General features: G+C 42.5%; 1 protein-coding gene and 1 long non-coding RNA gene across 4 annotated transcripts; one reads left to right on the plus strand and one right to left on the minus strand.

The window, feature by feature from the left end:
• Positions 1-284: 284 nt before the first annotated feature.
• On the minus strand, positions 285-8,820 carry LOC111931395 (uncharacterized). 2 transcript variants are annotated; one of them, XR_015289646.1, is made up of 5 exons: positions 8,387-8,794; positions 8,022-8,188; positions 4,826-4,993; positions 4,352-4,518; positions 285-1,779 (listed from the first exon to the last, which is right to left on the minus strand). It is a non-coding gene; the product is annotated as an uncharacterized LOC111931395 (long non-coding RNA). The 2 variants fall into 2 exon arrangements; XR_002865527.2 differs by lacking the exon at positions 8,022-8,188 and having other exon boundaries at positions 8,387-8,820.
• A 92-nt stretch (positions 8,821-8,912) lies between these two features.
• Positions 8,913-20,747, plus strand: OAT (ornithine aminotransferase). Of its 2 annotated transcripts, none has more exons than XM_086899050.1 (10): positions 8,913-9,292; positions 12,171-12,397; positions 12,898-13,122; positions 13,248-13,343; positions 14,968-15,095; positions 16,384-16,506; positions 17,146-17,274; positions 17,938-18,051; positions 18,839-18,983; positions 19,886-20,747. In XM_086899050.1, exons 1-10 carry the CDS (start codon positions 9,225-9,227, stop codon positions 20,044-20,046), a joined length of 1,416 nt encoding a protein of 471 aa, XP_086755176.1. In that variant the 5' UTR covers positions 8,913-9,224; the 3' UTR covers positions 20,047-20,747. The 2 variants fall into 2 exon arrangements, with proteins under 2 accessions (XP_086755176.1, XP_023785772.1); XM_023930004.2 differs by having other exon boundaries at positions 8,913-9,046.
• The last annotated feature ends 4,375 nt before the right edge of the window (positions 20,748-25,122 follow it).

Here is a 25,122-nt window from a genome sequence, read left to right on the forward strand (position 1 = left end):
ACTGTCTGCAGTAAGCAGGCAGCAGCAGCTGAGGGTCAAACTGCCCAAACTACTGCCAATTCTGAGTCCAAGAACCACAAAATCACTTTGGAAACAGACTTCATTTAACCTGATAATGAAACAAGTACAGGGAGGCACACTGTGACATCACAGCCAGGGAAATGTTAGAAATGTCAATTTAACCAGACTTTCAGATCGGTACTTAAGAAAAAAATATCCACAAGAATTCATGCAGTTGAGTTTGCAAAGTTGGAAGAATACAATGAAAAATTAAATACATAGAGGAATGAAAGATAAAATGTATTTATTGATATGTCAGTGACCAAGCATTTTTCTTGAAGGAAATCAATGTGATTTGTTGTGTAATACCTGTCTGGAAAATTAAACTAAAGCCTATTTCCTTCCTAGCAACCTCTCTCTTATTCTCTCTCTCATTATTATTAGAACATGTGTAATAAGACTTGTGCTACCTACACACAGGTTCTTGAGGTGAGAACAGACTCCCCTGTATCCCACCTGCAGATTTTTCCTCATTGAGATCAAGTAGGACCATGGAGAGAGAGACAGAGATGATCCAGGACAAGAAACAGAGAGAGCTCAGAGGTCTCCTGCTCTCCCTGCTTCTGGCAGAGCAGTTCCTTCCGAAGAGATGTGATGATCACCGATTTTTGTGGTCACTGTGGAGCATGTCAGTCTCACCTCCTGGTGGCAGCAGAGGTTTGGAGGCTCAAAGCAGTGTTCTCTGGTGACTCAGGAATGAATGAGAAGCGTTGCTGTGCTCCCAAATACCTCTCGGGAATGGGAGCAAAGTCTGATTTTCAGCAGCTTTACAACTCACAGGCAGACGAGACGTCTAGCAAAATATTTGGTGGATGACATCCTCCTGAAGAAAAATTGATAATAATGTTCTTGCACCACTAGGCCTGAACATCGCTTTTGTTTTCCAGCTGAAGTCACCTTGATCTTTACAGCACTTTGTTGTCATGGCAAACTCATGTTGTGGGCCCCATTTCTGGTAGTGCACTCAGTAAAAGTTTCTGGGAAGATAATGATGTGTACAACTAATTTATGAGCTGCTTGTTACAGATTTGCTTTATTCTCTTAGCTGGCATCTTTACCATGCTGTTCACAGGAGCTGTTCTGTGGTGGCTGTGATTCATGGAGCCTGTAGCAGCACTACCACTGCTTTCTGCTGTAGCACAAATATTAAACTCCATTTCTCTTAGATTTTCCTCTTCAAACACTGAAAAGTTCCCATGCTGGCTTCTTTCTCTCATCTCTTTTTCTGTGTAACGCCATGGGAAAAATGTCATTAAAAATGTGGCATTCCATAGGGCTCAGGCACGCTGCAACACTGCAGAGGCATTTTAGCAGTATTCAAGATCTGTGCTTTTCCACTGAGCAGCCTCTGACAGATTGAAAACACTTTGAATAATACCAGATGTATGTACAAGATCAATACAAATAAAAGATTTCTCTCCTTTCTACACATACTGATTTATTATAGTAGCTTTGATCATAAACAACCGGTATTGTTTAAAGAAAGATGTCTTAAACAGTCATTAAAAAAAAGAGAGAATATATGAAATTGCATCAACTTTGCAAAATGGGAACCTTCAAAGATGTCAAATTTTGTATCTGTGGATCTTTAAGAACCTGACACAACAAACTGAGAGTAGGGTGAGGTTAGTTCTGTGATGATGTCCGAACATCCAACACCTCCCATGGTGTTTGTGGGTAGCAATTGGACTGACAGCTTTTCTTATCCATGGAATTACCCTGCAAAGCACAAACATTGGTAAATTCAAGATTTGCTGCATTTCACTGAAATTGTTCCAGAAGAGCAACTGATGAATCCTAGAACAGTTTGGGTAGGAAAGGACCTTAAAGACCATCAAGTTCTAACCCCCCTGTCATGGACAAGGAACTCTGATAGACAAGCTGAAGTGAGCAAAGAACGAACTAAATTCTTTATCAGTTTATTTGAATCTTCTAAGGAACAGGCACTTGATAGTTTAAGAGTAGGCAATTTCTGTCAAGGTCTTGCTGAAGATTCCTTCCTTTTGGCAGTATGCCTTCCCTATTTCCACATCTCAAAGTGTGTGATTTTTGAAAACAATTATGATAAAGAAATTGTCTTGAAACAATGGATTGCAAGTGAATTTCTTTGTCCTAAAATGTATCAAGAAAACCTTTATTTTTTCTGAATTATCTAATATTCTAGAAAAATCTGAGGATCATTTAAAGTCCTGACTGGGGACGTGCAGGAAGTGCCAGCACATCATCCTGGGGTAATGACAAGTGACAGGTGATGCAATAGGTCACCTTGCTGATCTTTCACCTCAGTGATGCCCAGTTAAAGCCTGACCTGGGGCATTATGTAACTTGTCCAGTGTCTGACCCCAGCAGCCCTGAGGTCAGAGCTGAGTGCTCACCATTTAGCAAGGTTGGCAATCCTGGTGGCAGCAATGTCAAACTCTGCAACAGCAGGGCCAGTGGGGATGTGCCACGCTGGAATTTTGAGAAGTTTCCCAGCTCCTGAGATAAAGCATATCCAGATGTTCAGTGCTCAATCCTGAGATTAACCAAATTGACAAGGTATTTATTCTTATTACCCAGTTAGAAGTATTTATGTTCGTGTTCTGTGTGCTCTCAGAGCTGCCATCTGGGTCAGATTTTCAAAGTCAGGAGAGCATGTAAAGGAGTTTTTCCAGAAATCATTGTTCTGATAAAACCCAAGAATGAAGATTGGAAGTTAGGAAGCATCAGGTCCTCAGGATCCAAATCAAAATACATTTATTGAAGGAAGAATCAAGGTCACATCCAAGGCACTTGAATGCCTGAAATTTAAACCAACTCTCACTTTTTTCTTTGGATTTTATTTTAACATGTGTGAGTTTTATGCTATAAAATTCCAGTCATAAAACTCTGTCTTGGGAAAGCCAAAAAAAGGTTATTTTTTCCCAAGCTCTCTCCAGTCTTTTTGCTAGTATGATTCCAAGGAATGTGATGCTCACCAGAAATGTGTGTAGAAAGGCTCATTAAATTAACTACAAGTCCAAGAAATTAAACCTTTAGGTTCCACACAGAAATAAAATGTTTCACCTCATTTTGTGGAAGACTTTGGATGAAGGTATTGTTGAGCTGCAGTGGAAAATAACAGTTCAAAATAAGTTCAAACATGGGGAGCAAAGCTTGAGAGAAGACAGCAATTTAAATTCCTTTGATTCTGTAATTCACTTATCCATGCTGTCATCTAACAGAGTATCACAGAAATCTTTGTAAAATAAGCCAACATACAAATCAGGGAGGATAAGTATGAACTATAGCTCAAGGTTGATATTGCAAAAGAAATATCAGCTCTAAGGGTTGTTTGTGGTGCTTTAAGCTGGGTTAACTAACACCCATCCAATAAAACAGCATTATTTTGAGGGGGCTGTGCTATGCTTTCCAAACTATCCTGAAAGATATGAGCTAAAAGAGAAATCCCTAAGTGGTCTTGAGAGGCAGATCTGCTTTGCATGCATTACAATTTGTTGCTGCACTGTTCTGACACACTGCACTGGGAAATATTCTAGCTGTGCTGCAGGAAAGGCTAAGGTTTCTTGTCCTGCAAGATATGTCTTAATGCAGAGTTCTACTGTCAGTAAATAACCAGAATAACACAATCATGGGCCATGGAAAGCCATTTTTCTACATAAAGCACTATAAACAATCCAATAATCCTACCCTGTGCCTGAGGGCGTTGTCTAAACGTTCTTTGAGCTCTGTCAGGCTGGGGGCTCTGCCCACTGTCCCAGGGAGCCTGTTCAGGGCCCGACCACCCTCTGGGGGAAGAACCTTTCCCTGATATCCAGGGTAAACCTCCCCTGACACAGCCCTGGCCATTCCCTCGTTCCTGTCCCTGGTAACAGAGAGCAGGGATCAGTGCTGCTCATCCTCTACCCATCGTGAGGAAGCTGTAGGGTGTTAGGAGGTCTCCCCTCAGTCTCTCCTTCTCCAGACTGAACAAACCAAGTGACCTCAGCTGCCACTTGTACAGTCTCTCTCCAGACCCTTCACCATCTCCATAGCTTCCTTAGGTCACTTTCCAGCAGCTTTATATCCTTCATTGTCAGACTGCAACTGAAGGCTGAGTTCCCCAGAACAATGTTAACTGTGAGGTTTACCTTCAAACCTGCCTTTGGCACAGAGAAGTGCCTATTTTTCATTTTTGCTGGGTGGCAGCAGAGTTTCAACAGGAGGAGAAAGGATGAAGCCTATCTTGTGGCTTTGCTATGGGTGGGAGGAGAGGTGGGACTGTCCTTGTGCCAGCTCTGTAGATGTTTTTAGGGTTTAGGGTTAGGGTTACCTGGTTTTGGGTAATGATGAACTTGCACCTTCAGCCTCCTGGCTTGGGTGAACTCCAGCCTGTGCCCTGAGGTGAGGAACTGTCCCATGCCACTGAAGAACTCAACACTGCTGCCATGGGGCAAAACATCAGCTCCTGAGTAACGCTGGATGTTTCCTGCAGCGTTCCTAAGACAGTGTCAAACTTGAGTGAGGGTCCTGCAATCCTGCCTTGGCACCAGTGCTCGAGCTGCTCCCACGAGCAGCAGGTGAATCCCTAGCACATGTTTGTGCAGCCAAACAGACACACAATTCCCTGTTATTTACTCTACCTCTAAATAACCACAATAAGGGGGATGCAATTCCTCGGTCTCTTCACAAGCCTAATTCCCAACGACTTCAATGAGCATTTCTGCCTGAGACAGAGCTGTGGAATTACTCCTAACAACTGGCATGACTTAACTTGTTCCTTCTTATAACTTTATGGTTTACTTACATGTCAAATTGTATTTTCTGGATTAGCAGAATGAATATAATAACCCTCTTTCTTCAAGTAGGTCAGAGTTTTCCTCTTTTCTGCAGGGCAAATTACTGTAAAATGTGAACATTTCATGGATTCCCTTTTCCATATTTTGGTTATTGTCATGTGGAGTCTTTTAGGTATCTACAGGTAACAAAATAATACACATTAAGCTTCTGCTTTCCCTTTTTTATTCACATAAAATATTTCATCCAGCTGAGAGCAATTCCTCCAAGATCTACAGTAATAACTGCTACTGTGCACAATGTGAGTGGTTTAAAATTCCAACTTGATAGTTTTTAAAGAAGAAAAGAGGATATTTTCTGTGTCTTGATAATAAATACCAAAAAGAAAGGAGGAAAGAAAGTGAGCCATGACACTGATCCTACATAAAACTGATCAGGTGTAAATTAAACAGAGCTTTGAATGCACTTTCTCTCAGGTCTTGATTAACCAGATTCCAGTTTGAGAGTTACTTCATATTTATAATTTTTAATCTCAGAAACAGTTTGTATCAGCTTTAAAAAATACATTTACATATAGTATCTGTGCATTCCACATCTTACAGAATACATAAAGCAAGCAAGCCTTTTCTTGCTTGAGGGTTGCTTGTTTGTTTATTTGCTTGTTTTTGAATCTCCAGACAGGAATCTGCTGTTTTCCTGCATGTCTGGTTTCTGAAATCACCTCTTGGGGCAGTTTGTCTGCAGCTCCATGAGGCAGAGCTGAACCCAAGATTCAGCACTTCAATTGATCTTGGTTGCCTTTAGTTTGCATTCTTTACGTTTTCAGATGTGTATTACCCTTATAGGATAGGTGCTATTTAATCCTTTGGACAAATTTTGTTCTTTCTGTATTTTTCTGCTTATTGTGAAAGGAACATGGTTGGATAAATCCAAACCAATTTGGAGATGAGCTTAAGAATAAGAGTATTTAAAGGAGGTAAAAGGCAGCTCTTGAGTTGAGTCTATGAAAGATGAAAGGGATGTAGCTCCCAGCACATTATTTTTGTGGCTAGATAGATAGAGGGCATCATTAGCATGACCTGAGATAACAGAAAAGTGACCTGCCATGCTAATGAAATGTCAGAGAGAAAAACAATCTAACCTTAAACCAACATTTCTTACCTGGGAAAATCCCATTGATCTCATGGACTGCAAATTCTGTAAGGCTAATTAAGAAATGTGAGTATGCAACAAACAAAATTATGTGATTTTTTCCTAACACCAGAGATTGCAGAACATGGCTTGGACTGGAAGGGACATTAAAGATCGTCCACTTTGAAACACCCCTGCCATGGGCAGGGACATCTTCCACTGTCCCAGATTGCTCCAAGTGCCATCCAGCTTGGCCTTGGACACTGCCAGGGATCCAGGGGCAGCCACAGCTGCTCTGGGCACCCTGTGCCAGGGCCTCACCACCCTCATAAGGAGGAATTTCTTCCTGATATCCAATCTAGACCTACTCTCTGGAACTGGGAAGCCATTCCTTCGTCCTGTCCCTTCAGGCCCTTGTCCAAAGTCTCTCTCCATCTTTCTTGTCAGCTCCCTTCAGGTACTGGAAGGTCCCAGTTAGGTCACCCCAAAACTTCTCAAGGATGAGCAATCCAAATTCTCTCAGCCTTTCCTCACAGCAGAGCAGCTCCATCCCTCTGATCAACTTGGTAGCCTCCTCTGGACTTGTTCCAGCAAGTTCTTGTCCTTCCTATGCTGGGGATGGAGTCAGATGCAGAACTCCAGGTGGGATCTCACCAGAGTAGCATAGAGAAGCAGAATGAACTGGGACAATATGTAATACTCTAAGCAGAGAGGTCATTGCTTATTCTCAGCCTTAAAACTTAATCATTTTCACAAAAAAATCATAACTTCAACTAGAAATAAAGGGGTTCCAATAGCTCCTGGATAATAACTGTCTCTGGACTTAAGAAACTTGGCACGGTACAACTGTGTATTCATTCAGCAGTCATGACTCTGAAATGTATTTTGCAATGCAGCACCTAAGGCACAACTTTTGGTGCTTTATGAACTCATCTTTGGCAGCAGATGCAGGGCACTGTTTGCTGGCAGAATTGGGCTAGTAGGAGACACAACCATATTAGCAAATTGAGCCTAACTCTCTGTGTGTTTATAAAGAGCTCAACATCATCCGTTCTCCTCCCAGCCCTTGCTGCATCAAGCTGACTGCACATTGAGAAAATTTTCTCCAAAGGCATAAGCAGTGCTGCCCCCTGACATCCAAGGTTTGAGCAATTTGGTTAGATAGAAGATATGACAAGGTTCAGGAATATTTTCAAATGGTTTGCTTTAGTGAGGCGAAGCTATGCAAATTCTCAGTGTGTCAACTAGGATATCATGTTTTCTTTGTGGAAGAAAGAAATTATTTTCCAGCATTGATAAATTTGTCAGGATGATTTATGGACAAAGGGCAAGAGGCAACCAGAAGTTACCACTGCTAAGAATAAGGGGTTTTTTGGTTTACTTTTTTTTTTTTTGTTTGGTTTTTTTTTTTTTTTTGTTGCTCTTCCTAGTGAGATGGACACAATAAAAAGTGAAATACTGTTTGTTTTCTTCTGTACTCTGCTCTTGTGAGATCCCACCTGGAGTGTTGGAGCAAGCCCAGAGGAGGGCACAGCAAAGATGTAAAACTTCTATGAGTAAAGGCCAACAGAATTTGAATTGTTCAGCCTGGAGAAGAGAAGGCTCTGGGGAGACCTTGGAGCCCCTTCCAGTGCCTAAAGAAGCTCCAGAAGAGCTGGAGACGGACCTGGGACAAGGGATGGAGGGACAGGAAAAGGGGATGGCTTCCCACTGCCAGAGGACAGGGTTAGATGGGATATTGGGAAGGAATTGTTCCCTGTGAGGGTGGGCAGGCCCTGGCACAGGGTTCCCAGAGCAGCTGTGGCTGCCCCTGGATCCATGGAAGTGTCCAAGCCTGGGACAGTGGAAGATGTCCCTGCCCATGGCAGCAAATGGAACTGGATGAGTTTTAAGGTCTTCTCCAACCCAAACCAGTCTATGATTTTTTTGGATAAAACCAGAATGTATTTATGAATCACACCTCACAGTTCCCCTTAAACACCCAGATCTTGTGGTTACAAAACGTTCTCCAGGTGTAATTTAACCCGGGGAAAGGTCGGGGTTGTGCTGGCTCGTTCCAACCTGTCCCTGCTCACCTGCTGGACCCAGCTCCAAGCTCCTGCTCTGAGCACACCGGGCCCTCCTGGAGCTCACTCCCCCATTCCCTTCCTCTCTCCCAAGGCAGCAGAGCCTCAGGTTCGGGGTTCCATCAAGGCCCTTCCATGTGGAGAAGGGCAGGGCTTGGGTACGCGGAACCGTGATACTGGGGAGAAGATTGGTGCGTGTAGGCAAAATCACCTGGCACAGGAACTCTGTGAGAAACCCCTTAGCAACCTCAGTGAACCCCTGGCTGTTATTTCGAATTATTTTATTTTAGCCGTATGTTAAAAGATCTGAAGAAAGCTCATGCACATCTTTTGGGAAGAGAAAGGTCAGGGCTGAGCACACACAGAGCACTTACACATCCCTGGGGATCCTGCAGTCGCCAGCGGAGTTACCACCACCATCCCACACACTTCCCATTCCCAGGAATGTTTTCCCAATTCCTCTCATTTTTTGTCAGTGCTCGCCCTTTTCTACAGTGACTTCCTCGAGGGCCCAAGTGCGGATGAGCAGTGACAGCGGCGGGAGGCGCTGGGGCGGAGGGGTTCCTCCTGCCAGGCTATCTGTGGGGTTCTGTGGTTACAAAGATTGCTCCCAAGGCTAACTCGGCAGACGGGAGACGAGCCCGCAGTCTGAGAGACGGGGATGCCGGTGTGAGGGATGGGGGAAGGCGGTGAGAGAAGGGGGACGGGACGAGTCGGTCTGAGGGCCGGGGGGATGCGGCGGGCGGGGCTCGCGGGTACCGCCCCTGAGGGCCGCGGTGGGCGGGGCCCGGCTCGAAGGCGTCCACCTATGGGGAGCCCCTTGGCCAAGGGGAGGTGCCGAAGAACGGGGGCGGTGGCTGCCAATCAGCTTCGACAGCCAATCGTCAGGGGCAATTTTGGTGACGTCAGCAGGGAGGAGGCGGGGCGAGGAGCTGTTACGGCGGCTCGCGGCCGCATCCGCCTCTCATCCGCGGGCTCCGGCACCGGCAGCACCTCCGGCACCTGCGGCCGCTCCGCACCTCCAGCAGCACCAGGTACGGCCCGTCCGGCCCTCGGGGGCCATTCCTGCCCCTCTTCGGGCCACCGTGCCCCAGTTCTGTCCCGCCGCAGCCGGCCCCGTCGGCAAGGCCCCGGGAGCGCTGTCGCTGTGCGGGGAGCGGGGGAGGTGACAGCCCGTCCCTTCCTCTGTGCCTGTGTCAGCCCCGCCAGGCGATGCCACATCCTTGCCTCTGCAGTGTCTTTGACCGTGGCCTTGGCGGGGAGATGGCGAGCTGGATCGGGTATTTCACCGCTGGGTTTATTGCTTTTCCTATATTTTTTTTTTTTTTTTTTTGTTTGTTTTGCTGGAGAAAAGAAGGCTTAGAGGGGACCTTGTCCCTTTCTACAACTCCCTGAAAGGGGTCTGTAGCAGGGCAGGGATCGGGCTCTTCTCCCAGGTATAAGTGACAGGACGAGAGGAAACAGGCTCAAGCTGGGCCAGAAGAGGAAATACCAGGAGGAAACTCTTCACAGAAAGGGTGCTCAGACATTGGAAGGAGCTGCCCAGGAAGGTTTGGAGTACCCATCCCTGGAGGTGTCCAAGGAAGGCCGGGATGTGGCACTCAGGGCTCTGGGCTGGGGACAAGGTGGGCATCGGGCACAGGCTGGACTCGGTGATCTCAGAGGTCTTTTCCAGCCTCGGTGATTCTGTGATTCTGCAATTCTTGTCTGCCAGCCTAGGTCCTGAGCTGTTCCTGCTGGTCTGCACAGGTAGCTTGGCATGTCCACACTGATGTCCCTCCCTGTTTGTCCCCTTGAGCCTTCACCCATTTGATTCAGCTGGTGGAGGCTGCAGTGTGGCAGCGATTCTTCTTTGCTCTATCAACATGAACCTGAGTGTTTTCATGCACTTGACAATATCCCCCATTTACCTTGGGGTGTTTTTCAGTGTCAGGTACATACAGCCATTCAATTTACCTGTGCAGTCTGCAGGCTGCTGTCTGGATAATCTTGCTCAACAGCTGAGCAAAGCTGTTCAAGTGTTTTACAGCTGTGTTTTGAGTGGTTTTTCTGTTCTGATGCAAGACCTCTTCCAGTTGGTGTAATTCCTTGGCTTCTGATTCCTGTACTGCCTGCTACAGTGCACGATCATATTTCTCACAGTTGGTAATGAGCTTGATTTTATTTCATTTTGTTTGCTTGAGTTTTTTTCCTTATTATTCCTCCTCCTTCCTGGTATTTCTGTTCATCTTGTTTTGCTGATCATCAACCCCAAATTTTCCCCTTCATTTTAACTCCAGATTCATCTTTTTGTCAGCTTTATTCAACTTTTCTCCATGTAATCTTCCACACCTTGGCTAAAGTGATGTGGCCTCACTAGCACAGTTTTCAGGGCAATTCCTTTTATGGAGGAAAAAGCCCTTTTAAAAAAATCTGATGAATATTTTCCAATATGCAAGAAGTAAAACAACAACCTCAAACTGGGGATCTGTGATCCTTCTTGCAGGGAGGTACCTCTGATATACAGCAGATAAGCATTTAACTTATTTGTACCTTTCAATTCAGGAATGTCTGGAAAATCTCCAAAATATAGCAACTTGTGATAGAATTAGCTGCTCTACCATGGAGGTGTGCCAGGGGCCAGGATGTCACAGGCCAATTACATTTTAGGGGTTGAGCAGGTTGAAATCTTGAGTCATCAATTTTTTTTCTTGCACAGAGAAGTATTTGTCTTTTTTGTTTGCAAAATCCTTGTGTAACAATCTTGAAGAGTATTAACACAAAGGGCTAATCTTTAACAGCTGGAAACATGCCCAGAGTTGTGCAGTATTAATCTCTTGCTGGAATGGAGAATACTGACTCTTCCTAAACACTTAGATTTTGGTAGATGGAGAACAAAGTCTTGGCTTTGGTTAGAAGAGAGGAGCAGCAAAGTAATACCTGAGGAGTCTGCTGAAAGAAATGCCTCTCTGTTCAAGGCAACACATTCAGGGTGTGTTTTTTTCCAAAATAAATTAGGGATAAATCCATGACTTAATATTTCTGTCTTCTGCAAACAGCCTGAAATAACAGCACCCTTGTGTAAGCCATCCTTGCATCCTCCTGTTGGTATTTAATAAATGTATTTTTGGTAGGTTTTGCAGACTGCTTCTGTTAGGTGGTGCAGCAGTGTCCAGGCTGCTTGGCTCTTCACTTTGCTGGGGAGTGTGCTACAGGGAGGCTGCATTTGATAAGCAGAGCACTTGTTGTGATCTGTGATCATCCTCTGGGGATTAAACCTTTTGCCAGTTTTGCAAGTGTGATGTTCTGTGAGACCAGAAACCTGAGCTTGGGAGCTCTTGGCTCTCTGCTGTTCCCTGCTGTGGGAAGAGCTTCCTGAAACAGCTTTTCAAGTGCCAACTCACTCCCTTTTTTCTGGGAAGTATCATTATATCCACTGAGGTGCAGGCATGGAGAAGAAATCAAAGTGCATTTGCCTCACAAAATCCTACCCTCAGGTTATCCCTAGATGGTGACAATAAAAGGTTTTGTATACAGGGGAAATTGCTGGGAAAATAGAGTGCTCTAATGATCATTAATATCTGACATATTCTTACTTTCCATCTTTTTTTTGCTCACAGAATCACAGAATGGTTTGGGTTGGAAGGGACTTTAAAGCTCATCCAGTGGCACTGCCTGCCATGAGCAGGGGCACCTTCCACTATCCCAGGTTGCTCCAAGCTCTGTCCAACCTGGCCTTGGACACTTCCAGGGATAGCCAATATCATGGAAGTTTGTAACATGATTTGTCTGATGACAATCTGGTAGGAAATGGGAATTTCAGTAGAACAAGAAATTTGATGAACTTAACTTTCTTACTGTAGTTTTCTATTAGTAAATCAGAATTTAAGGCACAGTGAAAAAGGAACACTTACAGGAAGAATGATGTAACTAGATCACAGACTTGCTGAGTCACACAGTTTTCTTTCTGTTTCTGTAAGTGTAGAGAGTAGAAAAAAAATCACTTGTTTGATGTTAATCCCACATTAATTTATACTTCATATAAGCTTTCTTGGCTGAATTGCAAAATAGTTGAGGAACCTGTAATCTTGGCAGTAAACCCACTTCAATCGTGTCAGACATTTCTTCTGAAGTGTTCTTAGTGCTAATTATTAACTTGCTTTATTTTTTTCCCTCCAGATCTGTATCAGAACTCCTGAAGTCCATCATGCTTTCCAAGCTAACCCGCTCCCAGAACCTTGCTGTTCTCTGCCGAGGCCTTCATTCCTCACTGAGCTCTGCTACCTCAGTTGCTCCTAAAAAAACCATTCAGGGGCCTCCCTCGTCTGATTTAATCTTTGAACGTGAGGCAAAATACGGTGCCCACAACTATCACCCTCTGCCTGTTGCTCTGGAAAGAGGAAAAGGTATTTTATTTAGGTTTTTCCTGGAGGTTGTAAGTGGGGTGTGTCTGTGTAGGGTGAATAAGATCATGGTAGAATGATTTTGATCTGATTGATTTCTCAATCTTTGTTGTTTTGGTTTTTTTTGGGGTGGGATTGAGATCACTGATGAAATAAAGTCAACTAATGGTTGATTAGAGCGGTGGATCATTATGCATAAGGGCACCTGAAAAAATTGTGGTGCCTCTAAAATGATTTAAAGTATTGATGATTTCCAGAATAACTCGGCAGAAAATTTTTCAAGCAACTTAATTTCTTCATGTTTTCTGTTACCTTGTGTGGAGAGGTTTAACATTAGTGTGAACATGAAAGGGTGCACTGGAACCCTCTCTAAGTCCTTGTGGGCTGTTCATATATTATCACTTAATTTAAATTTACTCTGGCCTTTAATTATGTTTGAGGATTCTTTTTTTGTCTCGTGTCTTCTTTTATTTTGTGTACTGATCACAGGTTTGTTTTCCCAGGTGTTTATGTGTGGGATGTTGAAGGTAGAAAATATTTTGACTTTCTGAGTGCTTACAGCGCTGTCAACCAAGGCCACTGTCACCCAAAGATCGTGGATGCTCTGAAAGCCCAGTCTGAAAAACTGACCCTGACATCCAGGGCATTCTATAATGATGTCCTTGGGGAATATGAGGAGCTTGTCACCAAAATGTTCAATTATAACAAAGTTCTTCCAATGAACACAGGTAAAGAAATACTGTGTTTCCATTTTGTTCTTGTCCCTGAGATTTGAAGGTAGTGTAACATTTCCTGCTGCATTGATGGCCTGTTTCATGTGTAAGACTGATAATGGTGCTCTTTTATGTTTTAGGAGTGGAAGCTGGAGAAACTGCCTGTAAACTGGCTCGGAAATGGGCCTACACTGTGAAAGGAATTCCAAAATACAAAGCTAAAATCATTTTTGCAGGTATGTAAAGTGTGTGTTATGAGTTGAGGACTTGAGGATCTGGACACTGGGTTACTGGGAGGCAGCCTGAAGTCACAGGGAAAGAACATCCATGCTCTTTTAATCACTTAAAATGCAGTGCTTTTTATTCCTGGCTTGTTCCTGCATAACTCTTTCGTGGATTAACTCCTCAAACTGGTGTCACTTTTCTCATAGAGTACACAGTAGAGTTAAGCTGCCCTCTTGGCTTCACCTACCAGGGCTTTTGTCTTGCATTCTCCAGGCTTTCCAGAAATTGGCATTAACCCAGTAAAGCCATACTGGAGCATTGATCATATAATAAAAGTAAAAGCAACATTGCTAAAGTAAATAATGAACTTTTATTCTCTGCTGGGATATTTCTTTCCTTTACCTGCCTGCCCTGCTGGGCTCTGTAACTTCAAGGAGAAGTTACCAGGCCCTGAAGAGACTTCTCTATTTTTTTTTAACAAACAAACAAAAAAATATATATAAAATTAAAAAATTATTATATTCAGTATTCTTTGGTTACAGATAAAGCAATCTTGCCAATACTAGTTTTGTTTAATGGTTCTGTATTTTAGAAAACCTTCCAGAATAAAATTTACTATTTAAATACTGACCTTTTTTTTTGTAGCTGCAGATACTATTTTTAACTTTTGGTATATATAGTAACCATAAATGTCATTAGGCAGCATTTATGAATTGCTGTGCATACTTGAATTTTGCTTTATGGTTTCTGGAAATTAATAGAAATATTTTTGTTTGTTTGTTTTTTTCATTTCTTCTGGGAATTCTTTCAACAAATATTTCTCCTTTTTTCTCTATACTTTTAATTTTGCTTCTCAGACAACTTTTAGTAAGTTTTTTCTCATTTTGATAAAGGGGATGTGCTCCCTGTTTTGGCAGAAAAAAAGCTCTGTCACATAACTAAGAAATGACCTTGGACATCATTTTAAAGAATTTAACACAGACTCTGCTTGATTGTGAGCTGTGAAAGCACTGAACCCTTAGTCTTATTAGCACCTTATTATTGATTAGTGACAGTCTCTTGTTTAAACTGAATATTAAAATGAGGATACGGTTGTTTTGGTAATGGGCATGTTGGCTCCTGGACATTTTAACTGATGTTTCTAAACAAAACAGTGCAAATCACAATATTTTTAGATATGTAAAGAGATTCTTCTGGAACTTTGAAATGCACAGAATTATATTTTCTGATTTGAGCTTATCGACAGCTTTATTTTTAGGACTTAAATTATTAATGGTGTTTCTTTTCCCCCTACATTTTATTGGTAATAATTGTATTAAAGTTGAACATTATCAATAAAAATATGTTGCTTGAGTTATTTTCAATTTTCCAGACTATTAATGAGACTTAAGGAAATTATTTTGTACACTTGTCAGCTCTTAGAGTATAATTTCCTTTTGGTTTTTGATATGTGCTTTTAATACAGCAACAGACTGTATTTATAGCATCAATACAAAATGCTGACAATTAGGAGTATGCTACTATCTTGTTAGATAACCCTTAAAATACATCACCAAGTGGAAAGTGTGATGTCCTTTATAATGTTCTGGCTTTTGGTCAGTTTTGTAACAATTTCTCCCCCCTTTTTTTTTCCAGCTGGCAACTTCTGGGGCAGGACAATGTCAGCCATCTCCAGTTCTACTGACCCATCCAGCTACGATGGCTTTGGACCCTTCATGCCAGGATTTGAAGTGATCCCGTACAATGATCTACCAGCTCTTGAGGTATCTGACAATTTCTTGTTCACTTGTATGAAATAATTTTACAGTATTTTGCTCTTTGGTAAATAGCAAGGAAAATCAGAAGTTTATACTTTGAAACATGTGCTTTGACATTAAGGTATCTGTAAGTAGATGTAGATAAGGAATGTGTTTGTTATAATTATGTATAGAAAATGTAGCTAAATTCTGCTTTGGTTTTGATTTTCAGTTTTGCTTTAGGATATGAAAGGTAAACTACATGATCTGTTTAATTTCCCAGCCACCTGGTCTAGTGGAAATGTCCCTGCCCACTGCAAGAAGTGGGATGGGATGAGCTTTAAGGTCCCTTCCCACCCAAACCATCCTGTGATTCTAAGACTAGAATTCACTGTAGTTGCAAATATTTATTTTCAGTTTCACAGCATCCTTAAAACCATGCCAGGCTGCTGTTTCACTTTCACAAGCTCCTGAAATGCTAGTGATTCCCAGTATTTCCCTGTTTTATCTGAGATTAATCCTGTCAAGCTGTTGGGGAGGGGGGGCTGACCTTGACTGGGTACCATTTCTGTGAGTAAAAATCTCTGTACCTGTTGGGCCTGCAAGTGATTGGGCTTTGGAGATTGAGGGATTATAGGACACAGAGCTGCTTTTCTCCTTGGAGCTGGGTTAGGGGACACAAAGGTCTCTCAGTGGGTTATAGCTGCAGTGTGGAAAAGCTTGTTCAGGTTTGAACCTTCACCAGGCTGCCCATGGTGAAAGGCCTGCAAGTATTAATGCTTTCATTAGAGCTGAATTCATGTGGGGCAATGCTGAGAAAAGCTGTAGTAAATTCCTGCTGGGAATCACTAGATCTCCTGTGCCTCATGGATTTCTAAACCTTTTTGAACTTGATAGTGCAGGAATGTACCTGTGGACTTTGCTTTAAGGTAAAACTGTTCTGGAGGGGCTCTGTGCTTTTTCTTTTTAAGGGAGGAGTTGAGCAATTGTTTGTAATGTATGAACTAATATGAAACTGAGGATATTTCTGAGGTGATTTCTGAACTGATCTGATAAACTGCTTGTCTGGGTTTGCAGTTTGCAAGGTTTGTACCTTCCCAAGCAAGCACAGCACCTGATTTTACCTTGTCAGCAGTGACAAAGCATTGGAACTGCAGTGGCACTCAGAGAGAGCTGCCTGGCAGGAATGCTGCTCTCATCCTTTGAGGAAGAACACCAGGGCTAGAATCAGGTTCTGCTATGTGTATTTTCTGTATTTGACCTGAGTAAAAGCTTTTTCTTTTTGTCTCTCCTCTCCCTGTGCCCAACATTGCAGCGGGCCCTGCAAGACCCCAACGTGGCAGCTTTCATGGTGGAACCAATTCAAGGGGAAGCAGGTGTGATTGTTCCTGACAAAGGCTATCTCACAGGAGTGAGGGACCTCTGCACAAAACACAATGTGAGAATTCACTGTAACATTCAACACTACACACTGTGTTTACTGGGGTAACTTGTAAGGTCAGCCTTCTATGCAAGGCCTAGAGCTTTATATACTATTTAGTAATTCCCTTTTTTTTCAGTGGAATAATGCAGGGATACCTCTTGTGTTTCCTGGTAATGCCTCAATAAAAAGCACTTCTTAGCAGTGCACATTTTTCACTATTTCTTACTATTGTCACTGACTCAAGTTTCTAATTACTATTCTTCAACTGGATTTACTTTAAATTAATTTAACTTCTAATTTCCACATTATAAATTCCAGTTACCATGGCTATCCAGGACCTTTGTTGCTGATGTGCATTAACTGCTGCCAAGAACCAGTAACAATAATGGGTCACAGAATGAAACACTGAGGAAAATGATTATCAGGGATCTCTGATTTTAAAATCAGTGCTCTCTGTTCCAATAGAATTCAGATTCCTAATTTGTAAGTGCTACTCATAATTCTTTTCATATCTTCAAAAGAAGGCATTGACGTATTATTAATAAAGATGTCTCCATTATTGCTGTGATACCTCAAAAGAAAATTGTCTTGTTGGAATTGGGTTAGGAATAAAAGTAATTCCCTGTTCTGTTTGGATCTTTTTTCTCTTTAAAGGTTCTGTTTATTGCTGATGAAATACAGACTGGTTTAGCCAGAACAGGGAAAATGCTGGCTGTTGACCATGAAAATGTGAGACCTGATATAATTCTTCTTGGAAAGGCCCTTTCTGGTGGCTTATACCCTGTGAGTACCAAAGAAATACCAATGATTTAAAGTAATATCAAATTACTCAAACATTTGTTGAATAATGTTGGGTTTTTTTCCTTAGTCATCAACACTGAAAATCTGCCAGTTGGAAGAACAATAAATCTGATGTTTGTTGTACTTGGAAATTATTGTTTGCAAGACTAACTATGATTTATGACCAGACAGTCCAACTTGAGAGAGACATAATAAAATAATGAAATACCTAATACTACCTTTATAACTGAACAACTGATATTATTTCATTTGTCTGGCATGCCTGCATGGCTGATTTTATCCTCTTGGATTGACTTAAATTCCTGCTGATTAGGCTGGAAATTACAATGCCTTGAACTATTTTGGCCAACTGACAGGATTTCTGAGTTAAACCAAATATTGAAGCTTAAACTCTTGAAATAATATTCAGTTTGGAGAAATTCCCCTCAGCTGTGATTGAAAGTTGTGTTACCACTCTAGCTAAGTGTATTTAAGGGATTAATTATGGGATTGTCAGATCTGCTATTCTGTACACAGTGCTGGGAATGTAAATGTAATTTATCACAATAGGCTGAAAATTTCCTGAGCTCTGAGAGGAAAGTTTGCTTCAGAGATAATAAAGCTTCCTGTTCCAAATATGTAAATTTTCTGCCCTTCCCATTTTAGGTCTCAGCAGTGCTGTGTGATGATGAAGTTATGCTGACCATCAAACCTGGTGAACATGGATCCACATATGGAGGAAATCCATTAGCTTGCCGTGTGGCAATGGCAGCACTGGAGGTTTGTGTGTGGGAATAGAGATCTGGAATCTAAATTAAAAAGGGTCTTATGATCTTTGCTTTAAATAAATGATATTATTTTTCATGCTATGAGTAGAAATCTAGCTTTAAATAAGATTGGAAATTTGGTGGTGGTTATCTGTAGATCTTAAAACAAATTTTAGATTTTTTTATTGGAAATATGTCCCACTTTGTGTTCTTATGATCTTAATGTCTTAAACATCAAAATAAGATTTATCTAGGGGAAGTTTCAAAGCAATTATGTAGATTTGGTCAAATACCTTCACTAATTTAATGATAACAGTTTGAAATTGGCTTATTTTACTATATCAGCAGAAACTGCTGCTCTGTGAGCTCTGTGAGCTTGAGAGCAAGTATGGCTCTCAAGAAACTACAGAAACTACAACGTCCTGTCCAGAAGGTGCAATTCAATTATTTTGTGATTGCTTAATTGACTCCAGTGATGCAGGTCACACAGAAAACCTCATCACTACCCAGTACTCAGACTTGGACAGATTAAGAGCCTTGAGAGGTTTACTGTTTACTTGCAAATAACAGCAAACAAAGAGCAGTTAATTCAGAATAAAATTTCAAAGACACTATTGTTTCTTGTAGACATGAAAGAGTGAAAGCTCAATACCAACCTGCTGGGACTTGCAGCCTGTGCAGGGACACTGTGGCTGCAACAGCTTTTGTGTCTCAGCAGGTTCAGTGTCATTATCCATCCTTCCCCATGTACATAAAAGAGCAGTGCCCTTCAGCTGATTGTAGATCTGACTTCTCTTTAGGTAATTGAAGAGGAAAATCTGGCAAAAAATGCAGAAATAATGGGTAATCTGCTAAGAAGTGAGCTCATGAAGACTCCATCCAATATTGTAACTGCTGTAAGAGGAAAAGGCCTCTTAAATGCAATCGTAATCCGGGAAACCAAAGGTGAGGAAATAAAATCAACTGCACAAACACAGCATGGGGAAGTATTTTTCAACTTAGATTGTAGGTAGGGGAAGCCATGTAGACATGATGTTTGTGTTCAGAACATGGCTATAGCACTGTAGTACCCACTGAAAATTGATTTAAGTTACTGTCTGCCATTAAAAATAGGTTCTTTTAACTAAGAAAAGCCAAACAATTGTTTTTAAATTATTTGAACTCTTTTATGATTTGATAATGTTCCAACCTGATGGTGAATCTGCATCCCAACAAACACCTTTACCTTTCCTCTTTGGAAAAAAACTGTCCACATCTGGAACACCAGTTCCTGTCAGATTATGGGGCATTGGTTGGGATTATTGTTTTCAGAAGAGTTGGAAGAGTACAATGAATACAGGAGGTTATAAAGAAGAAGAAAGTTAATGATGGAGAACAAGTTTCTAGGGAGTAACACCTTGAATTATATCAGAAATCTGAATATCAATGTATTTGATCAAGGGATAAAGTGCTGCAGGAAGGTGGTGTCATTTTCCACGATGATGTGCTGAAATCCAGGTTATATAACCATAACCTTGTCTAAGTCCTGTCCACGTGTCCTTACCTCCTCTTCACATGGTTCCCCTTTTAAGATTTATTTTAAAGTCTGAGTGCCAGACAAGCACTGAGCTGTGAAGGAGCAGAACTCTGTGTGCTGAGGCAAAGCAGTGAGGCAAAGGGCAGCTCTGGAGCAGCGTCACTGCAGATTCCGGAGAGCTGCTCCGAGTGACCTCTCCCTTTGTGACCACCCTGCATCACCTCTCTGCCAGCTGGCAAACAGCACCACGTGCTGCAGGTGTGACACCTCTTCTGCTGTGCTGGGAATGTCTTCAATGTGCTGCTGATCTTCTGCCTCCCTCCCTTTGCAGACTACGACGCCTGGAAGGTGTGTCTGCGGCTCCGCGATAACGGGCTCCTGGCCAAGCCCACGCACGGCGACATCATCCGCCTGGCCCCGCCACTCGTCATCAAGGAGGATGAAATCAGAGAATCCATTGAAATCATTCACAAGACCATCCTGTCTTTCTGAAAACATGGCTCTTGCAGTCTGCCTGCTGACTGGTTCAAGAGGGTGTGTTGAAATGTGTGTGATGAAGGCCTGCTCTTGAAGCAAGCATCTCTCATTCCTTTTATCTAAGAGGACTTGACTATTCAAACATAGCTGTATCTTAAAGTTATAATGGCTGTGTAGAAAATACAGAATGATTTTGAAGACTTTCCAGCCTTGCAATACTTGGAAATAAAGTTCTGTATGTACTGATCATCTAAGTTGGAATATTTGAGGGGAGATACATATCAATTTTAAGTCTTGGCCAAAGTTTAAAGTATGATTTATATATATATATATATATTAGGTTGCCTTGCACTCTCATATCACTCTCCAAAATATTGCTTTTGGCAATTTTTGCCTCTCAGCAAGATGTCTGTAGGATGGAAGCACTTAACATTGTGGGTGAATTTGTGTTTTTCACGTGCAGCTTGAAAAAAAATTCTAATGCTGAATGTTTGACAAACTGGGTGTTATGCTGGTGAACTCGAGAAGCATCGAGCTGTGTTCTGTGTATACAATATTTTGATTGTATGACAAGAGATGCTGTTTTCAAGCCTGGTCTCAGTGTTTGGCTTTACAATCTTGTAAAATAGATCTGAACATTTAGATCTGTTTTTACTGTTGTAAAACTTTCTATCATCTGGGTGTTTATATTAAAACATGTTTTGCATTGAAAAAAATACATTGATGTGCAATGAAAATACTCTGAGTCTTCAAAAAGAGCAAACCTCATAGCAACTTGGAGGTTTTTAATTTCTCTTAGCTGGTTTTAGCTGAACTAAACCCTGATTAATCACGCAGCTCAAAATGTTCCCCTTGCTGAGCACAGGGGTTAAATACAGTCACATTCTCACACTGTGAAGCGGTAAATAATTCTTTGGGATTTGGAAGGCACCTTCATTCATGGCAGTGACCCAGTGCGGTGGTTGGAGTGACAGAACATTTTCCCTCCCATGCTTTGGGTAGGACAGAACGATGACAGTTTGGGTAGCACAGACAGCTGTGGGTGAAGTGAGGCTGAGCTCCACTTGGAAAAGCCTCGTTAAGGCGGCAGTGGGATTGTTACTCTTAGGGACAGCAGAAATGGCTGCGGAACGGCCGCGGATAAGGGGGAGGAAGCAGTCGGGGTCGGGAGGAGCAGCCCCGTGGATAGCGGAGGGGTGGGAAGCTGTCCGAGGGGGAGCGTGGGCTGAGGGGGCCGGGAAGGCTGTGCCCGGCGGGAGGGCTGGGCGGGCCGGGCGGGCTGTGAGGGCCGGGTGGGCCTGGAGCCCGCCTTGGGCTCTGTGCCCGCCCAGGGCCGCGGCCAATGGGGACACTGCGGGGCGGGCACAAAGGCCAGTTTGGCATAAAAGGAGGCTGCGCTGGTCCGAACCTTCCAGAAGCCCTCACGGCGGCCGCCGCGCCGGAAGGTGCCGGTGTTCGGCAGGGCTTCCCCGGCTTCTCTGTGGGTACCGGCCTTTGGCAGGGTACTTTTCCGCACATTACGGATAAGATAAAAGCTGCAGCAAAGTGTTGCCGAGGAAGTTGGGCGTTTCTGAAAGCGGGGCTTACAAGGGCAAGGAGAGAAAAACCTGACAGAAGACAGAATAAACAGCACTAGCTGGAGAACTTTCAGAGGCGCAAAAGGCAAACCTCCAAAACCCCCGTGACAGCACAAAAGTTCATTTTTAGAGCTAAAAGGCAGGCAAGGATGAAAGACATGCTGAGGTGTGTTCCCCTGCTCCTGCTGTGCCGCTGTTTGCCCAATTGCCAAGAGGGGCTGTAGGGCAGAAGATTCCATTCTGTGTTTTAGTGCTGCTCTGTTGTCGCTGTCAGCAAATTCCCTGCCACGTGTGTGTCCTGCCCCTAAGGCCACAGAGGATTATTTTATTTTCTGCAACTGCCATATACATGCCTAAAGTTCGTGGTTGTTCTTGTTTCAGTTCTTACTCCTTTTCTGGTTAAAATTCACTTTCTTTTCCCTGAGAAGGAGCCGTTTTCTAGAGCCCTTGCTGCTCTGCAATTCCCTGCTTCCCCCATGCCCTCACTAATGCTGGGAAGAGCCAGTTGAGGTCACAGGGTTTGGGTGCTGTATTGTAGTTTATGCACAGTATTGTGCAGAATTTTTTTGTTGTTGAAAATGATTCTGAGGTACAGCTTTGAAGCTGCTCCGTCCTTTTTAAATCTGTGTAATAAGAATTGTGTGTAAGATTCTGTCTCTTGCTTTACTCGTGTGCAGTCTCTGAAAGTACTCTGCTGTGATAAATGAGAACTCAATTCCAACCCACTTTCTGGTTGCAGTTTTAATAGGCCAAGACTTTTCAGAACCTGAGAACTTTGTTACACCATTGTTGCATCTCTGAGCTTTAATTCATCTTCTAGTTGCTTCATCAATTTTTTTTGCAAGCTTATGTAAATATGTGTAGCCTTTCCCTAGACAAGTCATTCTAAATTGCCCTTATTTAATGATGGGATAATTGAGTTTTCTGTTTTAACCTGAAAACTCTCTGGCCCTTTTACATAAGTAAGGATCAGGGCGTGTGTCTGGAACCAGAGCAGACAGAGGGTTTTGATGGTTTGGTTTATTACAGTTCAATGCCAGAACAAGTACAAAATTATATATATTATTTCAGAAGTGAAGACAGATAACAGGACGTCTCTTCTTAGACATTACGCCTGTCACCAGCTAACCTCCACTTCAGAAACTATAAAAACAGTGTTGGCAGCTGTTCATGAGTTAGGAGGTGGAGCTGGATGGCCAAAGGGAATGTCAAAGTTCTTCTGTGCAAAGTGACAAAATGATAGGCTATCAGAAAGCTCGTCTGCCTCTGGAATGTTGTGTTTGTTTTGGGGGTTTGCTGTATCATGGAAAGTGGTTTTTGTGTCTTAAGGCAATCCTAAAACTGGGATTTGGCAGGTTGTCAGTGCCACGGTTTAAACCTGTCAAACTCAAATGCTACTGCTTGTATAACTGACGTGCTTGTAAAACCTGTCTGTGCTTTTGTTGTCTGGGATCTTAATTAGCCTTAGAAAATTCCTTCAGGGCTTTTATTCCCAAAAAAACCCTGTAGACAAAGTGCCCTTACCCACTGAGTGCCAGAAATCCAGTGCTCTGGGGTTTGTACTTGTTCCAGTGATTGCTCAAGTGGAGGAAGCTCAGCCAAAGGCTGGTGCTGAGCAGATTTTAATTTGAAGGAGGCCAAACTGAAAATAAGTTACAAATTAGTGTAATACACACACTGAAATGTGCAAAGAAAGTACATGTTTTAGGAAATGAGTTTGGTTTTTGCATCAAAACTTTGTAAGGGGTGAAAAAGTGAGAAGTGCAATCTCAGAGAATGCCCTTTCTGAACCTTCCCAGTATGTTTTTTTAAGTTTGCATTAGATAGAGATGCAAGTATGGAAATGGCATTACTTCTTCCTGCTCTAACCAAAATTTATTTTTAAAAAGGCATTTGAAGGAGCTCTGTATTGCCTATCCAGAAGGCTTAGTTTTCTTTAGCAAGGGCTGTACAGCAATAAAACTTTTTTAAAGGCACAAATATATATCTGCAAAATGTTGCTTTAAGAATTCGGCTGTAAATGCTTAATCTGTCTCCCTCATATCACTTACACATATTTTTTGTCAAGTAGCTTGTGATGTTTCTTTAAATCAGGTCTATGAAATGCTTTTCTAAATGATTAGTGACCTTGCCTTCAGTGCTGTGCAAACACATGGAGGTAATCCAAGCACCCCAGAGCCAAACCAGCATTCCTGGGGCACCCAGGGCAGCCCTTGGCTTCACTGGGAGCTTTGTTTGTGGAAATAATGCCCAATTGTGCTGGCACCTGTGCACTTTGGCAAGGGAAAAGCCACCTGGGTTTTGTCATGAAATCGTTATGTATACATAGTGGCATAAAAAGAAGAAATTACACTATTTGTGGGTAGATGCAAACCAAGATTTAAGGGGACCGTGTGAAACATTGAGAGGCAAGAACCACACAGTGAACAGGGGGAGATGGGAAAAGATACAATGCAGGGTTTCCTTTTTCCCCCTTTCCTGCTGGCAGTCTTAGGAATCATGCTTGTGACATTGTCCTTGACCTGGGTTCTTTTCAGCTACAAAACTCATGAATCTGTGTCATCAGACAGTATTTTCTAAAGTTCAGTAATCTATTTTGGTAATTTTTAATAGGACCCAAGTGCCTGGTGGTCATGACTGGGTAAGGAGCTGCACATCTTGAACCTATTAGAATTTTCCATGATGAAACAATCTCTGTTTTGTCTTTTAACAACAATACTGGGGGGGTGAGCTGAGTAGAAAAGCAGGCCTTAGTTATTTATTTGATCTTTTTAATTTGTTTTGTTTTGTCTCTAGATGCTTCTTCATCTTTTCCACCCTTTTAGCAGCAGGTGGAGCCAGAAGCTCAGCTTTAAACAGAGAGTTTACTGCTGGGTGTAGAGTTTTTGGAGTTTGGGAACTCCTGGGGGCTTGCTTTTGGGCTGTGACACAAGCTTCAGTCTCAGCTCTGGCTGCTGTATCAGTACATAACTTTTGCTGTGCAGTCCTGTGGCTAATCTTGAAGGCATTGTTTGAAGAATTCTCTCTAGTGTGGCAAATACCTAGCAATTCTGACTGGTAGGGACGAAGGGACAGCTAAGAGGGGAAAAAAGAGGCTTTTCTTCTCAAATCAATGAAGTAGAGCAAATGAGAAGGTGATTTGAGGCAAAATTTTAAACAGACCTTTAAACTTGTGAATCACTTTCCCTGGGCCTTCTTGTTGTCTCCATCCTCAGTGTGAGGCTTAAGCAGTTGGAGCTGCTGTATTTCTGTGGTGAAAAGAGGTGTTTCACTGAACATTCCCTCAGCTACTAAAGCAGAAAAGGGAAAAAAGTTTCTGGATTAAAAATCCCTTGTAGTACCCTGGTGGGAAGCTGATGGAGCTTCTGTGTTGAGCAGCACTTGTAAGAGGTCTTAAGGGTCACCAAATGCTTGAAAGTATTAAGATTTCATGGAAGTATTAAGGTTGTAATACCTCCAAGATGATCAAGTCCAACTGTATCGCTTTTCCTGTCAAGCATGGGGGAGTTATTGG

The sequence above is a fragment of the Cyanistes caeruleus genome, chromosome 8 (genome assembly GCF_971803275.1).
Source record: "Cyanistes caeruleus chromosome 8, bCyaCae1.hap1.1, whole genome shotgun sequence".
In the NCBI taxonomy this organism is placed as follows: domain Eukaryota; kingdom Metazoa; phylum Chordata; class Aves; order Passeriformes; family Paridae; genus Cyanistes; species Cyanistes caeruleus.

What these genes read in the sequence shown, in the direction of transcription:
- OAT (XM_086899050.1), top strand. Translation starts at nt 9,225, where the DNA reads ATGCCACATCCTTGCCTCTGCAGTGTCTTTGACCGTGGCCTTGGCGGG. An exon ending in TGCTCTGGAAAGAGGAAAAG is followed by an intron (nt 12,398 to 12,897) that starts GTATTTTATTTA and finishes TTGTTTTCCCAG; the next exon opens with GTGTTTATGTGTGGGATGTT. An exon ending in ACCTCTGCACAAAACACAAT is followed by an intron (nt 16,507 to 17,145) that starts GTGAGAATTCAC and finishes TTCTCTTTAAAG; the next exon opens with GTTCTGTTTATTGCTGATGA.